At 44.1% G+C, this 21,541-nt stretch overlaps 2 protein-coding genes across 2 annotated transcripts; both read left to right on the top strand.

Annotated features, from left to right (window-relative positions):
• Positions 1-2,085: 2,085 nt before the first annotated feature.
• Positions 2,086-4,267, top strand: LOC139379605 (macrophage mannose receptor 1-like). The gene is made up of 5 exons (XM_071122400.1): positions 2,086-2,098; positions 2,348-2,496; positions 3,066-3,288; positions 3,429-3,803; positions 4,209-4,267. Exons 1-5 carry the CDS (start codon positions 2,086-2,088, stop codon positions 4,265-4,267), a joined length of 819 nt encoding a protein of 272 aa, XP_070978501.1.
• Positions 4,268-5,058: 791 nt separating this feature from the next.
• On the top strand, positions 5,059-21,235 carry LOC139378589 (mitogen-activated protein kinase 11-like). Its single transcript, XM_071120885.1, has 12 exons — positions 5,059-5,355; positions 15,079-15,208; positions 15,318-15,376; positions 15,577-15,688; positions 16,202-16,231; positions 16,638-16,685; positions 16,800-16,914; positions 17,133-17,204; positions 17,669-17,748; positions 17,988-18,066; positions 18,251-18,424; positions 18,622-21,235. The coding sequence occupies exons 1-12, from the start codon at positions 5,243-5,245 to the stop codon at positions 18,693-18,695; spliced, it is 1,086 nt and encodes a 361-aa protein (XP_070976986.1). The 5' UTR covers positions 5,059-5,242; the 3' UTR covers positions 18,696-21,235.
• The last annotated feature ends 306 nt before the right edge of the window (positions 21,236-21,541 follow it).

The following is a 21,541-nucleotide window of genomic DNA, read 5'->3' as shown; positions in this document are numbered from 1 at the left end:
AGTTGACCATGTATTCAAAGTAGTTGGGTAGAGTTTCAGAACCTGTCAACATCTATTTATGTACAATGATCTTCAGTTTAACCAACTTTTAAGATGACATCTACAGAATTATCTCCTTGAGTTGACACATTCATATTTTAGTACAGTGATTATGAAGTTGAAATGCTAGTTCTAAGGTTGATGTCGGTGTCACAATCTAAACAGAGAAAGAGATTGACCATCCCAAAAAATAACACCTTTCTGATGTGACATTTATCCCCACAGCAGCCATGTCCTCACCAGTGTTTGGGACTGAGATATCAGTACTAGAGGGAACCTCTGTTACCCTTGTCTGCACATATCTAGGGGATAAAAAGCTTAAGACATGCTGGGGCAGAGGTTGTGGATTTGTTAAGTGTACTGATCCCATAATGGAAGATAAATCCAAATATAAAATTAACGCTGAAGTTGGAAGAGTGAATCTCACCATTTTAAAGCTACAGCCAACAGACCGTGGGAGCTACTGCTGCAGAGTCGATGTCCCTGGATTTTTCAATGATCTTAAACAATTCTACAGCCTGAGGGTAGTAAAAGGTAAGTGTTGCTCACATCAGACGATGGGTTAACAATGGGTTTTGCTCAGTGCAGATGTCACCTTACAGTAGGAAGGAACATGAAGGTTTAAAGTCTTCATTTCCATGTATGAATGTTGTATTAGTGCATCACTATTGTGTATCAGTTTGTTCTCTCGCTAACAAAGTCTGCACTACTGGTAATATCCTTTTGCTGCCTAGTTTATCTTTATCCTGTGTCCCTTTCTGATGGTCTGTGTGGTGAAATACAGTATTTCTTGGTTACAGGTTGTGTGAGGGACCTACTGGACGAAGTCCATTTTCTGGGGAACAATATTGCGAATCAGCCATTTACAACCGAAAATGCAAGTCAGTGCAGGCAGGAATGCACCAAAAATTACACATGCCAGTACTTCACATTTGTTGATGAAAACGAAGGACTAAAAGTCCACAGGTACATGCTCAAAAATTATATATTTTTTATGCTTGGGCAAATAAAGGCAGCAAAATCATTTTTGAATCAGCACCATTCTGTTAACTACTACCACATTTTTTTGTGATATTTATCCCACAGAAACAAATGTTTCCTGAAGGCCTCAACTGGTCATACGCCTGAAATTACAATACAGCACCTCCAACATGCAACCTCAGGCTACTCTCTGAGAAACTGCAGTGGTAAAGGTGAGTACATACAATGACATGACTTGATTCATCATTTGTTTTGGCCATTGAATATCTAGCCAATATCTAATAATCACAGAGGTAAACTTTGTTAATAGGCCCTCTTCAACAGGATAACATAGACATGGATATCAAACTCTGTCATGTTGTGTTTCTGTTGATTCCATCATCTCTGTTGAAGGTGTAACTTATTGAACGTCATCAATCAAGCATCAGAGCTCTTTGAAGAGAGCCGTTTCAGACCAATGATGTGTAAACTCTATAGAACACTATCACTACTATGTATTCACTTTTAGTCATTGATGCACAGGACACGTCCATATTCATAAAACAAATTGGTTGGAGGATTGAATGAGTTTTCAAATGTATGAATTTGCCTCTGTCATGTCTTTTTTACTCTGCTATAAAACATTATGTGTTGCCTTAATTTAGAATAGATAATGGAAGCTAAAGATGGTCATGTTTTCCAATCAACACAACAAGCAGTCTGATAAGCATTTCCTCTGTATTTCAAACAGTCACCCACTCAGCCAAAAAGTACAGCCTCGTCCCTGAGAAGAAAAACTGGACCGAAGCACAAGAATACTGCAGACAACACTACACAAACCTGTCCATCATACGCACAGAAGAGGATTGGAAGGCAATTCAATCCTCTTTGGGTGATTTCAGTGGTGATGTGTGGATTGGGCTCCATAGGTCTGGTCCAACTGAAAAGTGGAAGTGGTCTGATGGAGAGGACTTCATGTTCTTTAACTGGAAAGAAGGTTTTGATGTCCATGCTGGGGGTCATGACTGTGTCTTGTCTATTTCATCTCATTGGCAACCAGTGACTTGTGCAGCTCAAAGACAGTATATGTGTCAACGAGGTAAGGACTGACTAACTCACTCACTGTCTCTTTCTTTCAATGGAAAATCCAACTTGTCATTTAACAAATGGGATTGACTGATTGATTTAACAACCCCTACCCTAATACTGTATTCTTCATCTAATCAGATCTCAAACACTTTATTAATTAGGTTATCACCTGTAACTTCCAAGTTAATTTCTTATTGTGCGAAGTCATTAACTGCCTCATGAAATCTGATGTGTCACTTTTCACCTTCCCTCCTGTAAGTTCGTCATGGTAATGGAACAACAGAGAAGGTGTATGAGCTGATGCAGGAGCCAAAGACGCAACAGGATGCTGTGACAGACTGCAGGAAAATAAACGGCAGAGAACTGGCGAGCATCTGTAACCAGAAAGAACAGGAAGCCTTTGATGAGGTTACTACAGGGAACACCTGGATTGGACTTCAGCAGAAGAACAAACTATGGAATTGGTCAAATGGAGAACCATTTCAGCAATGGGAACATACCATGGGAGGTGGAAACTGTGTACAGCTGAACTCAGACAGAAAATGGACACCAAAAGATTGCTCTAGTCAAAGTATTTTCCTTTGCTATGGAGGTAAGTTGAACCACGTGAGAGTGTTATCAAACTAAAGTGTTTTAGTCAGTCAATCAATGACTAAATTGTACAGAATCTACACCAAGAAAATCCTAGTTTTAATATAATATCAATTAGAAAAATGTGCCTAAATGTATATGTATTCTACTTCATTCTGACAGATGAACACCCACTTAACACCACAGGGGATTTGACCATTCCTGTTACCCCTGAAACCACCAGCCCTATTTCCACCACAACACCTACCACTTTACTACCTACTGCTACTAATGGACAGTCCACCACCTCACCAACTACAACCACTAATGGACAGTCCACCACCTTACCAACTACCACTACTAATGGACAGTCCACCACCTCACCAACTACCACTACTAATGGACAGTCCACCACCTCACCAACTACCACTACTAATGGACAGTCCACCACCTCACCAACTACCACTACTAATGGACAGTCCACCACCTCACCAACTACCACTACTAATGGAGAGTCGACAACACCACCAACATCAACTTCCAGTGGACAACTGACCTCATCGTGTCCCACCTCCCCAGACTGGAATCCTACATCCTCACCCAGTAGTACAACTTCTCTACTCCATCCTGGTGAGACATGGAGCTACATTCTGTACCAATCTGTACAAAGGTGTACAAGTGACAAATGTTGGGCTTTTTATTTGTGGTTTTGTGTTCATGAACTTGCACTTACAGGTGTGCAATTTTATGTTTTTGTCTTGTCCATGCAGATTACCTGCACTACGTCAACGAGTCCAAGAGCTGGATCAATGCCCTGGAGTTCTGTAAAAGTCGTGGCTCCAAGTCCAACCTGGTGCACATCACCAACCAGACCGTACAGGCTGACGTGACCCAGCTCCTGGCTAATGTGGAGCTGCCATGTGTGGGGGTATGGATTGGTCTGGAGCGGTCCATCTTTGAGTGGAGCGCCCCCTGGCTGTGGACCAGTGGTGATGTTGATAAGGTGGTGAAGTACAGTGGGTGGCACAGCTGCTTCCCCCTCAATCCCATCAATTATCACTGTGGTAAGATGGTCCGGGTTGACAACGGAGAACTGAAGTGGCTGGATGCTTCCTGTCATCAGGAATTACCCTTTATCTGTCAAGGTGTGTTGCTTTTCTTTTGATCTTCTATTTTAGGGCTTGTTAATAAGTGGGGTGGAACATTCAGAACGTTGCAGATAGACACATATTACATAGAAGTGTCATGGTTTACTGCGGAAAAGAGATTTACTGTCTTGACTGTCATGTCAGCTCTATGGAATGTATTACTTAATGCAATGCTCTGATCATACCTCCCTATTGAATAAGGCTCAATCTACATCCCAGACACCCCCTCTCTACAGTTGGCTACTATCTGAATTGCTCTGAGGGGCTCAGAGTCTATACTCACTACACTCGGTGGTATACTGTAGCTTAATAATCTAAAACCAAATGCAAGGCCTGGCAATATAAGATACATTGATGACCTCTCCTCCATGTCCACTCCTACTGTCCATGATGTTTCAACAGATCTCCAACAGAGGGCTCACCATGGCAGCCTGGACAGTCTGCAAACAGACACTATGTAACAGCATAGCTGATCTAATCTACCAGAGAGACTACCACACTCAAGGTCTGGAAGGAACCTGCATTTCAATTCATTATATTGTTACACTACTATTACTATTATTCATATTATTACTGTTTATATTACTATTATTACAACTTTTTATTACTTTTATTTATAATTTTCACTATTACATTATATTACTTAATGATACTGTATGTTCATTCATAACCATTGCTTTTTGACTGTTATTAACTGTACTAATTTGATTGTTTAAAAATATAGTTGATAAAAAGTAAAGAAGATTATTAAAATGAAAATGTATTTCACTTTTGTGTGATCACTGTAGCCTACTGTAGAAAATGGCTAGTTAGCCTAGTGGTTAGATCGTTAGACTGGGGCTGATAAGGTTGTTCTGCCCCTGAACAAGGCAGTTAACCCACTGTTTCTAGGCCGTCATTGAAAATAAGAATATGTTCTTAACTGACTTGCCTAGTTAAATAAAAGGTCAAATTAAAATAAATAATTCCACTTAGTATTGTGTTAAGATGTATGCATTTCATGCGACAACTGTGACTTCTGTGAAATTGACACCGCTGCTATATTGATGCAACAATGTGCCATAAACTCTAAGCTGTGCAAAAACATGCATTTTGGAGACATATAAAAAGGGAAATTATAAGGTTTACATAGGCTATGGGTAATAATATTATTTGCAGGAGCCTATCCTAATAGATGAATGAGAGGAATCGCTCCCCTATCTCATCCCCCCCCCCCCCCCTTCCGCGCCGCAACCCCCATATCTGAGACATCGTCTATTACCAGCTCTATCTCTCTACTTACACTACCCCTTCTCAGAAATATCGATAGAGATAGAGAGAGAGAACAAGTGAGAGAGAGAGCGAGGCGGCCAGCAGCTCCCCTCTGTGCACCAGTTACCGCGGATTGTGCAGACAGAGCTGTCAGTCCAGTCCTAAAAAACTTATTCACTGTAAAAATGTCGGCCAGATCAGGCTACTATCGGCAGGAGCTGAACAAGACTGTATGGGAAGTTCCCGAGCGGTACCAGAACCTGACTCCCGTGGGCTCTGGGGCCTACGGCTCGGTATGGTGAGTAGGCTATATGAAAGAGGGAGGGGCGAGGCTGTCCATACACACAATACAATGCAGATGAAAAACATAATTTAGCCTTCTGATTTGTATTATGAATATACATTATTGGATAATATTGGAAAAGCAACAAGCCTATGTATAGCCTATTCTCATTATTATTGTGCAATTGCCAGCCTATTGTCATTATTATTACTGAGGATGTTTTTATTGTTATTAGGCAGTTATTTGGCCTATTTAAATTCAAATATAATCCATGTTCATGTAGCCTAGTTATTTTAGTTGTTATGCACGAGAAAATCCTCAATGTTCTTTTCATGTTTGTTATTAAATGTCGATTTACTAGACTACTCTATTGGTATCAATATGATGCTGTTATATAGGCTACGTTTCCAATTGTATTGGTTTATCTGTCGTTGACACCATTCCCAAATACTGGGCGTCATCAGTCCAACGGCAGACTGTCTACAGTTGTTGCCTGTCGATGCGGCGTTAAACACCTTAAGCTTCGCATGTACATTAGCTGATTCAGTCTGCCCCATACGATTCCTGCACCGAAAGGAAACGAGGAGTTATCGCGTGCAACCACGCGCTACGGAAGATCCTCTGAATCGTGACAGTTCTCAATAGAATTTCTATAAGGCTTTTTGGGCTACTGATAACAGGGACAGCACTTCGGCGGGATCTGCACTGAACAACTTAAGGATGCATGACACATCTGTATAGTCATGGGTATGTGTAGGGTTTACCTCAGTGTTGCTGACTGCGAATATCTTGTATTTTTGTATTTTTTTCAGACATTTGTGCTGTTATGGACTTTTATCTTTGATATGTGTATGTTCACTTCAGATAGTGAAGAGGGTCCTAGGGAAGAAATCTCAACATTGTATTCATGACCACCAGTCTGTTGACCTAACAACAGACATCAATTTCACAACCTGATCTCCTCCCCATACAGTAAATACAAGCTCTCTCTTTCTTTCTCACTCTCACACACACACACACACACACAGCTGTCTAGCCCATTGAGGTGCTTCTTATAGGCTACATTTCCACATGAACGAGTTCCTCTTTTCTCACAAGTGGGTTGGGCAATATTTCCTTGTTTTAATTTTGGAACACTCTGTCTGTTGCTGGAGAATAGACACCGTTGCCATGGCGAGGTGTCATGGTGATGTGTGCACCTCGATTTGAGTGTCATACATGCAATCCATATTGATCCATGCATGGGAAGGGAAATTAAGTGCTTGGCGGTTTCAATATCAACTTTTACTATAAAAGCACTGGTAGATAGATTAGATTGACATTGTAGGCAGAGCTCTCTTTGTTGTTTATATGCTGGTAAAACAGCCAACCATGGCCTTTCAATCCAATGCTTTTTCATCTCCTAGGACAGAGGGATGTGAGGATGTGATCGTCTGAGTATCAGCCCAGGGAGACAGACAACAGACATCTGTGATGCAGCAGACATGGAAGAGAAGGAAGGCACAGAAACTACATGTTAGCCCAAGCAATATCTAAGCCTTTATTGGTCCATTAGATTTAATGGAGCTGATTGATGGGAAGAACTGCAGTGTTTTACTACTCCACTGAGAAATCCTGGTGAAGTCGGCACAGTTATGTCTGTTTGATTTGATGAAGACCTTGGAAGCTGAGTAGATAGACATGGTAGCATTGCTCTAGCAACAATTCAAACAAAGACTATCCCTGTGTCTGCTTCTTTTGCCGAATACAATTCTCGAACAGTTAAAAACAAAACTCATTACTTATGTGGATTCATAAACACATCTAATACACCATCAACCAAGATGCAGAGCAATGCAGTCATATGATCTTCTACCCCTAGAAAATGGCACCACTGCTCATAGTACCAGTCTAGCCAGCAAGGACACTCACATTCTTGCACACAATCTCCCATCTCTCTTTAACTTTTTTTCTTTCTCTCTCTCTCTGAGCCCTGCATTGTTCAGGCTGAGCTCCACCCATTGTCACCATCTTCTCCATGGCAGAGCTGATTGATTAGCAGAGGGGTGGGGGTTTGGGAATTGGGGAGGTATTTTATAGGGGGTTGGGACTGGGAGAGCCTTGGGAGTCCATGGACATTATTTCTGAGGATACAGAGGAGAATATCATTATATTGATCCTTGGTGCTCCTCAATTTCCCTGCAAAGCCTCCTGAGATTGTTTGCCCAAGGTCAATGATCTGATCAGAAAGGCTCATATAATGAATATCAGATCAAATCAAAAATGTCACATGTGCCTAATACAGATGTAGACTTTACTGAGAAATGCTTACTTACGAGCCCTTTCCTAACAATGCAGAGTTAAAAAGTAAGAAAAATATATACAAGGAGCACCGGTACTGAGTCATTGAGCAGGGGTACAAGGTAGTTGAGGTAATACAGTATGTAGATGTAGGTAGGGGTAAAGGCGACTAGGCAATCATGATAGATGATAAACAGAGTAGCAGCAGCGTATGTGAAGAGTGTGAAAGTGTGTCTATCCGTGAGTGTATGTGTGTGTGTGTGTGTGTTGGAGTGTCAGAGTGTAGTATGTGTAAGTGTGTGGTAGAGTCCAGTGAGTGTGCATAGAGCCGGGATAAATAAAATGGGGATCAATGCAAATAGCAGTGGTGGAAAAAGTACCCAATTGTTCTACTTTTGTCACACCCTGACCATAGTTTACTTTGTATATTTCTATGTTGTGGTTGGTCAGGGTGTGATCTGAGTGGGCATTCTATGTTACATGTCTAGTTTGTCTAGTTCTATGTTCGGCCTGATATGGTCCTCAATCAGAGGCAGGTGTTCGTCATTGTCTCTGATTGGGAACCATATTTAGGTAGCCTGGGTTTCACTGTGTGTTTGTGGGTGATTGTTCCTGTCTATGTGTTTTCACCAGATAGGGCTGTTTAGGTTTTCGTTACGTTCATTACGTTCTTTATTTTGTAGTGTTTGTATTAATTCGTGTTTTACGTTTGGTTATTAAAACATGGATCGCAATCTACACGCTGCATTTTGGTCCGACTCTCCTTCTCATACGGAAAACCGTTACAGAATCACCCACCACAAAAGGACCAAGCAGCGTGTCAACAGGCAGGAGCAGCGCAAGGAGATGCGCAATAAGGATTTCTGGACATGGGAGGAAATCCTCAACGGGAGAGGACCCTGGGCTAAACCAGGGGAGTGTAGCCGCCCAAAGGTGCAGCAGGAGAAGAGGCAACAGGAGCAGCCCAAAGAGGAGGTATGGACATGGGAGGACGAATTAGAAGGAAGAGGACCCTGGGCTCAGCCAGGAGAATATCGCCGCCCCAAAGAAGAACTGGAGGCGGCGAAAGCGGAGAGGCGCTGGTATGAGGAGGCAGCACGGCGACGCGGATGGAAGCCTGAGAGGCAGCCCCAAAAATTTCTTGGGGGGGGGCTAACAGGGAGTATGGCTACGCCAGGTAGGAGACCTGGGCAGACTCCCTGTGCTTACCGGGGGGCTAGAGAGACCGGACAGGCACCGTGTTATGCAGTGGTGCGCACGGTGTCTCCAGTGCGGGTGCATAGCCCGGTATATTCCAGCTCCGCGTGTCGGCCGGGCTAGATTGAGCGTCGAGCCTAATGCCATGAAGCCGGCTCTACGCAGCTGGTCCCCAGTGCGTCTCCTTGGGCCGGCTTACATGGCACCAGCCTTGCGCTCGGTGTCTCCGGTTCGCCTGCATAGCCCAGTGCGGGCTATTCCACCTCGCCGCACTGGCAGGGCGACCGTGAGCATTCAACCAGGTAAGGTTGGGCAGGCTCGGTGCTCAAGAGCTCCAGTGCGCCTGCACGGTCCGGTTTTTCCAGTACCACCTCCACACCCCAGCCCTCCGGTAGCAGCTCCCCGCACCAGGCTTCCTGTGCGTGTCCTCGGCCCAGTACCACCAGTGCCAGCACCACGCATCAGGCCTACAGTGTGCCTCGCCTGTCCAGCGCTGCCAGAGCCTTCCTCCTCTTCAGCGCTGTCGGAGTCTCCCGCCTGTTTAGCGCTGTTAGAGCCTTCCTTCTCTACAGCGCTGCCGGAGTCTCCCGCCTGTTCAGAACTGCCAGTTTGCAAGGAGCTGCCAGTTTGCAAGGAGCTGCCAGTTTGCAAGGAGCTGCCAGGTTGCAAGGAGCTGCCAGGTTGCAAGGAGCTGCCAGGTTGCAAGGAGCTGCCAGTCTGCATAGAGCTGCCAGTCTGCATAGAGCTGCCAGTCTGCATAGAGCTGCCAGTCTGCATAGAGCTGCCAGTCTGCAAGGAGCTGCCAGTCTGCAGGGAGCTGCCAGTCTGCAAGGAGCCGCCAGAGCTGCCAGTCTGCAGGATGCCGCCAAAGCTGCCAGTTTGCAAGGAGCCGCCAGAGCTGCCAGTCTGCAAGGAGCCGCCAGAGCTGCCAGTCAGCATGGAGCAGCCAGAGCTGTCAGTCAGCATGGAGCAGCCAGTCAGCATGGGGCAGCCAGTCAGCATGGAGCAGCAAGAGCTGCCAGTCAACCAGACTCTTCCAGATCTGCCAGTCAACCAGACTCTTCCAGATCTGCCAGTCGACCAGACTCTTCCAGATCTGCCAGTCGACCAGACTCTTCCAGATCTGCCAGTCGACCAGACTCTTCCAGATCTGCCAGTCGACCAGACTCTTCCAGATTCTCCAGTCAGCCAGGATCTGCTAGATCCAACTATCTGCCTGGGCTTCCTCTCAGTGCTGAGCTTCCTCTCAGTGCTGAGCTTCCTCTCAGTGCTGAGCTACCCATCAGTCCCGAGCTACCTCTGTCCCGAGCTGTCCCTCTGTCCCGAGCGGTCATTAAGGAGGGTAACCTATCTAGGGACGCTAAGGAGGTGGACTAAAACGATTATGGAGTGGGGTCCACGTCCAGCGCCAGAGCCGCCACCGCGGACAGATGCCCACCCAGACCCTCCCCTATAGGTTCAGGTTTTGCGGCCGGAGTCCGCACCTTGGGGGGGGGGGGGTACTGTCACACCCTGACCATAGTTTACTTTGTATATTTCTATGTTGTGGTTGGTCAGGGTGTGATCTGAGTGGGCATTCTATGTTACATGTTTAGTTTGTCTAGTTCTATGTTCGGCCTGATATGGTTCTCAATCAGAGGCAGGTGTTCGTCATTGTCTCTGATTGGGAACCATATTTAGGTAGCCTGGGTTTCACTGTGTGTTTGTGGGTGATTGTTCCTGTCTATGTGTTTTCACCAGATAGGGCTGTTTAGGTTTTCGTTACGTTCATTACGTTCTTTATTTTGTAGTGTTTGTATTAATTCGTGTTTTACGTTTGGTTATTAAAACATGGATCGCAATCTACACGCTGCATTTTGGTCCGACTCTCCTTCTCATACGGAAAACCGTTACAACTTTGAGTAAAAGTAAAGATACCTTAATAGAAAATGACTGAAGTAAAATACTACTTGCAAAAGACTAAACGTATTTGGTTTTAAATATACTTCAGTATCAAAAGTAAATGTAGTTGCTAAATAATATTTAAGTATCAAAATTAGATGTATAAATCATTTAAAATTCATTATATTAAGCAAACCAGATGACACTATTTTCTTTTTTTAAATTTACGGATAGCCAGGGTCACACTCGGCAACAACATCTCCACCCCGCTGATCCTCAACACTGGGGCCCCACAAGGGTGCGTTCTGAGCCCTCTCCTGTACTCCCTGTTCACCCACGACTGCGTGGCCACGCACGCCTCCAACTCAATCCTCAAGTTTGCGGACGACACAACAGTGGTAGGCTTGATTACCAACAACGACGAGACGGCCTACAGGGAGGAGGTGAGGGCCCTCAGAGTGTGGTGTCAGGAAAATAACCTCACACTCAATGTCAACAAAACTAAGGAGATGATTGTGGACTTCAGGAAACAGCAGAGGGAACACCCCCCTATCCACATCGATGGAACAGTAGTGGAGAGGGTAGTAAGTTTTAAGTTCCTCGGCATACACATCACAGACAAACTGAATTGGTCCACCCACACAGACAGCATCGTGAAGAAGGCGCAGCAGCGCCTCTTCAACCTCAGGAGGCTGAATAAATTTGGCTTGTCACCAAAAGCACTCACAAACTTCTACAGATGCGCAATCGAGAGCATCCTGTCGGGCTGTATCACCGCCTGGTACGGTAACTGCTCAGCCCACAACCGTAAGGCTCTCCAGAGGGTAGTGAGGTCTGCACAACGCATCACCGGGGGCAAACTACCTGCCCTCCAGGACACCTACGCCACCCGATGTCACAGGAAGGCCATAAAGATCATCAAGGACAACAACCACCCGAGCCACTGCCTGTTCACTCCGCTATCATCCAGAAGGCGAGGTCAGTACAGGTGCATCAAAGCCGGGACCGAGAGACTGAAAAACAGCTTCCATCTCAAGGCCATCAGACTGTTAAACAGCCACCACTAACATTGAGTGGCTGCTGCCAACACACTGACTCAACTCCAGCCACTTTAATAATGGGAATTGATGGGAAATGATGTAAAATATATCACTAGCCACTTTAAACAATGCTACCTAATATAATGCTTACATACCCTACATTATTCATCTCATATGTATACGTATATACTGTACTCTATATCATCTACTGCATCTTTATGTAATACATGTATCACTAGCCACTTTAACTATGCCACTTTGTTTACATACTCATCTCATATGTATATACTGCACTCAATACCATCTACTGTATCTTGCCTATGCCGCTCTGTACCATCACTCATTCATATATCTTTATGTACATATTCTTTATCCCCTTACACTTGTGTCTATAAGGTAGTAGTTTTGGAATTGTTAGCTAGATTACTTGTTGGTTATTACTGCATTGTCGGAACTAGAAGCACAAGCATTTCGCTACACTCGCATTAACATCTGCTAACCATGTGTATGTGACAAATAAAATTTGATTTGATTTGACACTCCAACAGACATAATTTACAAATAAAGCATGTGTTTAGTGAGTCCACCAGATCAGATGCAGCAGGGATGACCAGGGATGTTCTCTTGATAAGTGTGTGAATTGGACAATGTTCTGTCCTGCTAAGCATTCAAAATGTAAAAGTACTTTTGGTGTCAGGGAAAATGTATGTAAAAAGTAAAAAGTACATACTTTTCTTTAGGAATGGAATGGAGTGAAGTAAAAAGTAAAAGTTGTCAAACATATAAATAGTAAAGTAAAGTACAGATACCCCAGTACTCTAAAGTATTTTACACCACTGTAGCCATTTGATTAACTGTTCAGCAATCTTATGGCTTGGGGGTAGAAGCTGTTCAGGAGCCCTTGGTGCTCCGGTACCGCTTGCCCTCCGGTAGCAGAGAGAACAGTCTATAACTTGGGTGGCTGGAGTCTTTGGCAACTTTTAGGGCCTTCCTACTACACCACCTGGTATAGAGGTTCTGGATGGCAGTGAGCTTTGTGATGTACTGGGCCATACACACTACCATCTGTAGCACCTTATGGTCGGATACCAAGCAGCTGCCATACCAAGCGGTGATGCAGCCAGCCAATCTGCTCTCAATGGCGTAGCCATCAGACAGAGGTATTATCGTACCTGCACTAAAGCAGACTCTTATCACACATTCACTGTATACCATGCAGAACATCACATAGACACATGTATTAGTTTTCCATCATTACACCAGCAGACATCAAACATCATATATGAATGTGCACATTTAAAATGCAGTGGAATGGCTGAGATTTTCACAAATGTGGTTGCTACTTCAAATAGACTTTATTCCAATAACTGGAAAGCTTTTCATAGACTGCAAAACACCAGTCACGCGTAATGACAATAGTTGTCATTCTTGAGACATCGTACTGCCACTTCCCTTCGCTTTCCCAAGTCGTATCATTTCTCATTTCCCGCTCAGCACGCAGACTGCAAACCCCTAATTCAATCTCAATGGTTACTTTTTCTTCCATCGGTCTCCTGAAAGGAAGTTGGAACGTCTTGGCCAGTAATATAACTCTAATTCGTTCTGACTGATGGGTTTAGAACTTGTCCATGATACTGAACATATTCTTCACAATGGAACTGGGAAACTCTTTGTTGGTGTAACGTTATGTAACAGTAATATAGCGTTGTGCAAATGTTTGTGCTTGCACCATGAATGTTTCATTTAGTCAACGAACTCATTTCCATGTGCCTATTTCAACTGTTGCAGCAACACTATGCAAATCATGGCTACTGTGAGTGTGTGGTATTTGTCAGCACATTGTGTAACTTTGTAGATGGCATATCCATATGCTTTTGTTTGTAGGGGCTTGGCTGCTTAAAGTGCTATTATCATGTCACTTCGGTGCCATTTAGCCGACGCTGTTGTGCAGAGTTTGTTTACAACGTGAGAGGACAAGCGATGGCCGCCAAAGCTCTCGGATGAACGCACACATGAAATAGAATCTCAAGTACATGAACTGTCTATCGGGATTAACATGCAAGCTGCTGTGGGGAGCAAGATGCTGGAGAATAAAAGCAAGCAACCTTCATTTTGAATTCTATGTGCAAACAAGATGCTCTGGCAGATGCTTTCATGTTTGCCCCACTATTTCCTTTGAATGATTGTATATGCATAAGACTAAAGTCAATATAGATAGCTAGATGGAGAGAGAGAGAGAGAGGGAGAGAGAGAGAGAGAAAGCCAAATGACTTTGCATCAGATATTGCGTTGCCTTTGACGCCACCCTTCCCCCTCACCCACTCTTTCTGTTTTTGAAACTTGAGGTGCATTAATGTAACAGCTGATCAAACATTCTGAGATGGAAGACAGAGTCAGTTGCAGAAATCGATGCATAGACTGCTTGTGGAGTTGTTGGCAGTGAGGTAGACAGCCATGTATGGAAGATGAGATGGCAGAGGACTGGTGTGTGTGTGTGTGTCTGTGTGTGTGTGTGTGTCTGTGTGTATGTGTGTCTGTGTGTGTGTGTGTGAGAGAGACGGAGATGTCTGGCTTGTGTCATGGAAAGATGATGGTGTGCTAGCTGCCTGTTTGGCAAACATATAACGGGCATCTAGCAGCAGGTGCTTCTGTGGCTGTGAATGAAATGAATGCACTTTGCGTTGTCTGAAGGTGATGCGGTCTGATTATGGTGTGTACATGACCTTGTGTTGTACACATGGCAGGCCCCAGGTAAGGACATAGTAATGGTGTAGCGCTCCTCACAGGCTGGTTAAAGGGGTTAGCGGTCAGGTTGATAATGACAGTGATTTACATTAATGCTGTTTTAGCTTCTTCTGGAGTTGTGGCTCTGTGCTGCCTCTCCTTCCTCTGTTCTTCACACTTCCTCTTTATCATCTCCTTTACTGCTTCTTCTTTCCTTCAGTCTAGTTTCTTTTGATTTCTCAAACATTTATTTCCTGTCTGGTACTTCCTGTCCCCTCCCTCATCTCTTGCTCTCCCTCAATCTCTCTCTGACCTCTACTCTTTCTACACTCCTTTGTCTCTTCATTCCTCTATAATGGTATTGCCTAGTATCTTTTTCATTTCCCCTAACACTCCTTCCCTCTGTTCAACATCGGAATTGAGTAAGATGTTGCTCCAAATGCTGCCGAAGTAGAAATAACACTGTCACAACGAAGACGTCAGTGCAACACCAGTACACTACTCAGACATACATTTGCACTAATAAGGAATCTAATAATTTAACGAGCAACATGTTTAGAAGCTATGCATTTAATTTTGTAAGCTACTCTCTCTCTCTCTCCTTTGCTCCCCACAGCTCAGCATATGACGTGCGGCTACGACAGAAGGTGGCGGTGAAGAAGCTGTCTCGGCCTTTCCAGTCCCTTATCCACAGTAGGCGCTCGTACCGCGAGCTCCGGCTACTCAAGCACATGAAACATGAGAACGTGAGTAAGGAGTGATTGAAGCCCTCCTGTGTTGGCTAGTTGACCTAAATTGCCTTGATAATGCACAATAGAGTTGTAACTCTTTGGCATCAACCTTCTCCCTGAACAGGTAATAGGACTACTGGATGTATTCTCCCCTGCTGCATCGCTAGAGGACTTCCATGAAGTGTGAGTGACTACTGAACGAGCACCAGGATGTCCAACATACCCCATACAGTGATTATACTGTCATGATTATTCTGATGATGACATATTGCATTTAAATAGAGCTTTTCACCAGGATTCAAGGCATGTACTGTCTAACTGAATTGGAACATCTCCATGAACTGTTCTAAAAGTCCCCTCCTCCCTCCTCCTCCTCTTTCCAGCTACCTGGTAACCAACTTGATGGGGGCAGACCTGAACAACATAGTCAAATTCCAGCGTCTCTCTGATGAGCATGTACAGTTTCTTATTTACCAGCTGCTCAGGGGCCTCAAGGTAGTTAACCCCCCAACGCATCATGTTTAGACCTATTTTTTTACATACTATCCCATACACTCACAGTACAAAGCAACCTTCCCTGATTATAGGGACGTATTTCAAGATGCCACAATTAAACCTCAAACACCATCATCATGATCCTTTTTATACTATAAAACTACTGGCTATAATTTACTAGAATATCCCTTAACATCCTCTGAAATGGTATATATACTGTACCTTCACATTTGATTACAAACTCGGATATACTGCTAAGTTTGAAATCTACATTATGCCTGCCTCACTAGGCAACACAGTTCAGAGGGGACTGACCAGCCAGCCTAGTAGCTAGCAAACCTAGTTACCAAGGAATGAACAAAAAATGTAGACCCTTTTAGACAGGGGCCAATGTTAGAATACACTGTTGACCTCTCTCTCTCTCTCTCTCTCTCGCACTCCATTCTTTCCTTGCTCCTCCCACTCCTCCCCCCATCCCGCTGCCATGTCCCTTTTCCGTCTCCCCCTGAACAGTACATCCATTCAGCAGGACTGATCCACAGAGTGAGTGGTGGCTTTCCTCTTTTCTTCTCTTCTTGCCCACTCTTTCATTTTTCCTCATCCCCTCTTTTCATAAAGGCAGACTTCTGGAGAGCAATTGCCTCTCCTGAGTGCTTTGTTGTCGTTAAAGGCAATTCTGTATTTAGAATGTACCAGTATGTGTGTAAGTAGATAGTATCATATTGTGTGAGTGTGTTAGAGAGAGATTGTGTGCTGAGAGCTTATTGTTGCATGTGCCTGTAGGCCTAACACCCAGCTTATAAAACCCAGTATATGTTTCAACCTGTCTGTCTGTCTATCTATCTGCCTTTCGGTCTGTCTGTGTTCATGGCTTTCTCCCTTTCTTTCCCCTGTCCTTCAGACAGTCTTTGTGTTGACCGGTCTGTCTTTTCATGTGTCTGTCTCACAGGACCTGAAACCAAGTAACGTGGCAGTGAACGAGGACTGCGAGCTGAGGGTAAGACCAGTGACCCAGCCGCCCAACTCCTCAACGCCTCAGACTATCACAACCTTCCCCAACTCGGAAATGGCTATCACCATGACAACCTGTGTCTCTCTCGCTCTCCCCCAGATCCTTGACTTTGGATTGGCCAGACAGACGGATGATGAGATGACGGGGTACGTGGCGACTCGCTGGTATCGAGCGCCAGAGATCATGCTTAACTGGATGCACTACAATCAGACAGGTACAGATCCACACTCACACAACCCAAGAATGATCATAAACCCGAGATCCTCATTTCACACCACATATTACCAGACACCTAATATTACAACCAAACACATACTCTATCATCAAACAGTTCTATCCAGAAAGAAAAAGTATCTAGCTATATCTGTGACGTTATGGCTAATCATAAAATCCTGTTGTTATGACGACTGAATGTTAACGCCTCTGTTACAGTGGATATCTGGTCAGTGGGATGCATCATGGGAGAGCTGCTGAAGGGGAAGGTCCTGTTTCCCGGCAACGACTGTATCCTTCACTAACACAGACATGACTTGATACGGAGTGCACTACACTCACCCAACCGCTCTCCAGCGCTGTTACCGCCAATACTGCTCTGTGAACACATATCAGCTCCTCCCAGATTTGCATCACAATCCCATCTAGAGATATAGCCTTTCTGTCTGAAGGGGAGGTGTATTGAGAGTGACTGAAAGGAAAGGAAGTTCACAATGGACTGAATTGTATTGACTGTCACTGTACAGAGTCAAAGACTGAAACAAATAGGAATGTGATTTACTGCTTTGTGTGTCTGTATTGGGTCCTCAAATGTTGGAGTATGCTGTGTGCATACAACTAACACCAGAACACTGTTCTAGCAAAGTCAAGTATGCCTAACCTCAGTCAGTTGTTCTACCTAAAGAGTTGGTCCTGCCAACCAAATGACTTTTTCACGATCATGATGGCCCTTAATTAACCCCTCCTGATCTAAGATATCGACCAGCTAAAGAGGATTATGGAAGTGGTGGGCACCCCGACCCCTGACCTTCTACAGAAGATCTCCTCTGAACATGTGAGAAGATGGAGAAATAGAGGGAGAGATGGGAAAGTTGAATGGATCATTCGCTATATCAATGCAAATTGCTTTAATGATACTGATTATCCCCTGACATCCATTGATAGGTGTACTTGATTGACTAATTTGATGATCGATTATTCAATATTTTGCTTGTAACATGATTGATTTCTCAATTGGCCCTGCAATGTACTGTACACATTGTCACGTGTGTGTACATTGCTTCCTATTCATAGGCTCAGAAATATATCCAGTCTCTACCCTTCATGCCCCAGCAGGACTTAGAGAAGATATTCAGAGGAGCCAACCCAATGGGTGAGACTGAGTCATACCGGATAACTGAATTTGCTGGAGGCTAATTTTAACCCAAGACTATAGTCACCCAAGGCTATGGATTACATAATGCAGCTTTGTTAGTATTTTTCACTTTGCGCCTACATCTTAATCTTGGTCTCCATCTTTCTCTCTGCAACTCCATTCTTCTCTCTCCCTCACTCAGCTGTGGATCTACTGAAGCGCATGCTGGTTCTGGACTGTGACGGGCGTGTCTCGGCCAGTGAGGCTCTCTCCCACCCTTATTTCTCCCAGTACCACGACCCGGACGACGAACCAGAGGCCCTGCCCTACGACCAGACGCTGGAGAGCAAGGACCGCACGCTAGAGGAGTGGAAAGGTCAGAGAGGGAGATGGAGGGTGGCTGGAGTGGAGGAGGTTAAGAGGGATTCTCTTTTTTAAAGATTCAACATTTATTTTCTGCTATGTTCTTGACCAGAACTAAACGTTCTCTCTTGCTCCTCACCTTTTGTTCATCCCTCTTTCTTCACCTCATCTTCTTTCTCTTTCGCTCTCACTCGCTCTCGCCCTATACAGAGCTGGTGTTCGAGGAGATGAATGGAATCAAAGCGCCTGTCAGCGAGACGAGCAGTCTACAGGTGGAACAGTGAAAGACAAACCCTGCCTCCTTCTGCTCGGTCTGTCCCGTCAGCTGAGGAAGGACCGCCGTCTTGTCTCCGTCTGTCTGCCGGCGTTGTGGAGGCGGGAGGATCCGAAAGAAAGAGAGACTGTGGGCCAATCAGAGACAACGCTGTGTCCCCTAGAGGCATGACACCCCTCCCCTTGCTCACTGTGACTGGCTATTTGACTGCCTGTCATGAGTTTTGTAAAAGGGGAGCAGGGAGAGGGGAGGTCTGGTTGAACTGATAGGGATGAGAATACGCACATTACGACGATTACAGGGAGCATGTTTTGATAGGTATATGTTTACAGTCTGTTGAAGAGAGGTAGGAGAGAGAGGCAGAGAGAGAAAGTAGCACTAGGGTTTTCAAACCTACCCAAGGGTCCAACTGATAAATAGGCATTGGCTACAGGTCACTGGAAGTCTTTGTCATAAAGACATTTTATAAGCACTCATAATGGATGTCAGTTTAAGTCTGCTTTTAACACCTGTTATGTCATGGTAATGACAGAGGGTTCTAGTGAATTGTTGTCAAGAATTTCACGCATTTCGCTGTCTCAGGCGCCGCTCCAGAATCTCCCGTAAGTGTTCAGTTGGGTTTAGATCTGGGGACTGAGACGGCCATGGCATATGGTTTACATCGTTTTCATACACATCAAACCATTCAGTGACCATTCGTGCCCTGTCGATGGGGGCATTGTTATCCTATGGGGGCATAGCCATGGTGGCCAAAATAATGGCCAGCCCAGAATTTTTATACATGACCCTAAATGTCACGTTCGTTTAGAGATGGATTAGACCAAGGTGCAGCGTGGTAGGCGTAAATCTTTCTTTAATTTATGACGCCGAAAAAACAGCAAATACAAAAAACGAAACGCACAGTTCTGTAGGGCTGTAAAGCAATAGTACAAAAACAAGATCCCACAAACTCAGGTGGAAAACAGGCTGCCTAAGTATGATCCCCAATCAGAGACAACGATAGACAGCTGCCTCTGATTGGGAACCATACCCAACCAACAAAGAAATAGAACACATAGATTGTCCACCCTAGTCACACCCTGACCTAACCAAAATAGAGAATAAAAAGGATCTCTAAGGTCAGGGCGTGACACTAAACATGTTGGGATTTTAACAAATTAACTCAGAAACCACACCTGTGTGGAAGCACCTGCTTTCAATAAGATTTGTATCTCTTATTAACTCAAGTCTTTCCATTATTTTGGCAGTTACCTGTATGTAGGCTATGCATTTGTTGCTGGTATCACCCATTTCAGATTCCACTGGCTCTAGTCCAACAGGTTTTACTAGTCCCTGGCTCTGTAGAGAAACCCAAACCTATAGCTGAAGTTTACATCTGAACATTCAGCAGATACCATTACCCACAGTGACTCCCACAGATACCATTACCCACAGTGACTCCCAGATGCATGCAGTTTAAATTGGATTTACAGGTCTGAATGTTGTAGTTTCAGAGGTCTAATATTCAGCATGTTTTAAAGGGGCGTACGGAGGAGAACGAATTACAATAATAATTACATTTTCCTGGAATTGCAACATATACTACTAGCCCAAGAACTACAACAACAATCATATACACAATGCCTCAATTACAGTAGAGATAATCTGAAATACTCTTTCTTGGTTGATGTTTGACTATTTACGGTCCTGTATGTGTCATGTACAATTGTTGATATTGGAAACTTGTTGGATTTAAATAGAACCGCAAAAAATATGAATGTATACAAAACTGTATGTTTAAAAAAAAAGAAGTGTATTTTCATTCTATGGTGGCATGAATTTGAACTGTACAATTTCTGCCGTATGCATTTCCAATCAATAACCGAATGTCAACTCTGTGTCATAATGCCATGACAACTCATGACAGTTGATGTCAACCAACTCAACTCTATTACAACAGTTATACCACCATTATGCAGCATGAACAAGTAAACATTTGGTTACACATATTCAGAATAAATCAAATCGATCGATTCCCTGTCTTGGTAACGTCATGAATGTGTGCATCAATCCAGTCTTGTTTTCTCCCAAAAATGATTAAGTCTGTTGTTGTATGGACACATTCCTTTATGTTTCCAAGTATCACGCAGCCTATCAGCCGGTATGCAGCACTATGTCAGTGGTGAGAATCTGTCATGGGCATAGCATGTTGTGGCATTATAAAAGACCACTTTACTCCAGAGTTACGGCCTCCTCATTCCTCCTCCACATGGCCAAAGTTCCATCAATACTCCCAGCCCACACACACACAGTAGCTTTCCAGTGCTTTATGGGTTCCAAGTCTAAGTATACATGGCCTTTTGTGTGTGTGTGTGTGTGTGTCAATTTGCCTTCAAGTTCCATTCTTGCATTTTTCCAACAAACATGCTTGCAGGCATCGAACTATGTCACAATCTCTCAGCCACAGAACAGAAACAGTATTATGAGAGACCACCCTTCTGATCATCATGACAGAGCATGTATCCTCTTCTTCCTCTTGTCATCAATAAACGCTCAATTCATCACCAGTTATCTTACTGTGTGTGTCATAGACTTATATAATAATTGTGTGTGTGTGTGTGTGTGTGGCCTACATGTACATTTTTACTTTTGAGACTGCATAAAAACAGCATCAAAGCAGAAAGGAAGTGTAACCAAGGGAGGCCAGGAAAATACTAAAATAACTTTCAGCCCTATCTTCAGGCTAGGCTAGCTCTCTTTGCTATCTCATGACAACAGACAGCATTTCGGCAACATTCCTTGTGACTTGATTGTAAGACAATAAGGAGCCAGGGCGGCAGGTTGCCTAGCTGTTAAGAGTGTTGCTGGTTCGAATCC

This window comes from Oncorhynchus clarkii, chromosome 21 (assembly GCF_045791955.1).
Source record: "Oncorhynchus clarkii lewisi isolate Uvic-CL-2024 chromosome 21, UVic_Ocla_1.0, whole genome shotgun sequence".
NCBI lineage: Eukaryota > Metazoa > Chordata > Actinopteri > Salmoniformes > Salmonidae > Oncorhynchus > Oncorhynchus clarkii.
The sequence above is the reverse complement of the archived record's forward strand: the minus strand, read 5'-3'. Positions and strand labels throughout refer to the sequence as shown.

Bases quoted from the DNA above. Each gene is read 5' to 3' on its own strand.
- LOC139379605 (XM_071122400.1), top strand. The intron at 2,497-3,065 runs GTTACTACAGGG...ACTAATGGACAG, and splicing joins AACAGGAAGCCTTTGATGAG to TCCACCACCTCACCAACTAC. The intron at 3,289-3,428 runs GTGAGACATGGA...TTGTCCATGCAG, and splicing joins AACTTCTCTACTCCATCCTG to ATTACCTGCACTACGTCAAC.
- LOC139378589 (XM_071120885.1), top strand. From the start codon at position 5,243: ATGTCGGCCAGATCAGGCTACTATCGGCAGGAGCTGAACAAGACTGTA. The intron at 17,205-17,668 runs GTATCCTTCACT...TCCTGATCTAAG, and splicing joins CCTGTTTCCCGGCAACGACT to ATATCGACCAGCTAAAGAGG. The intron at 17,749-17,987 runs GTGAGAAGATGG...TCCTATTCATAG, and splicing joins AGAAGATCTCCTCTGAACAT to GCTCAGAAATATATCCAGTC.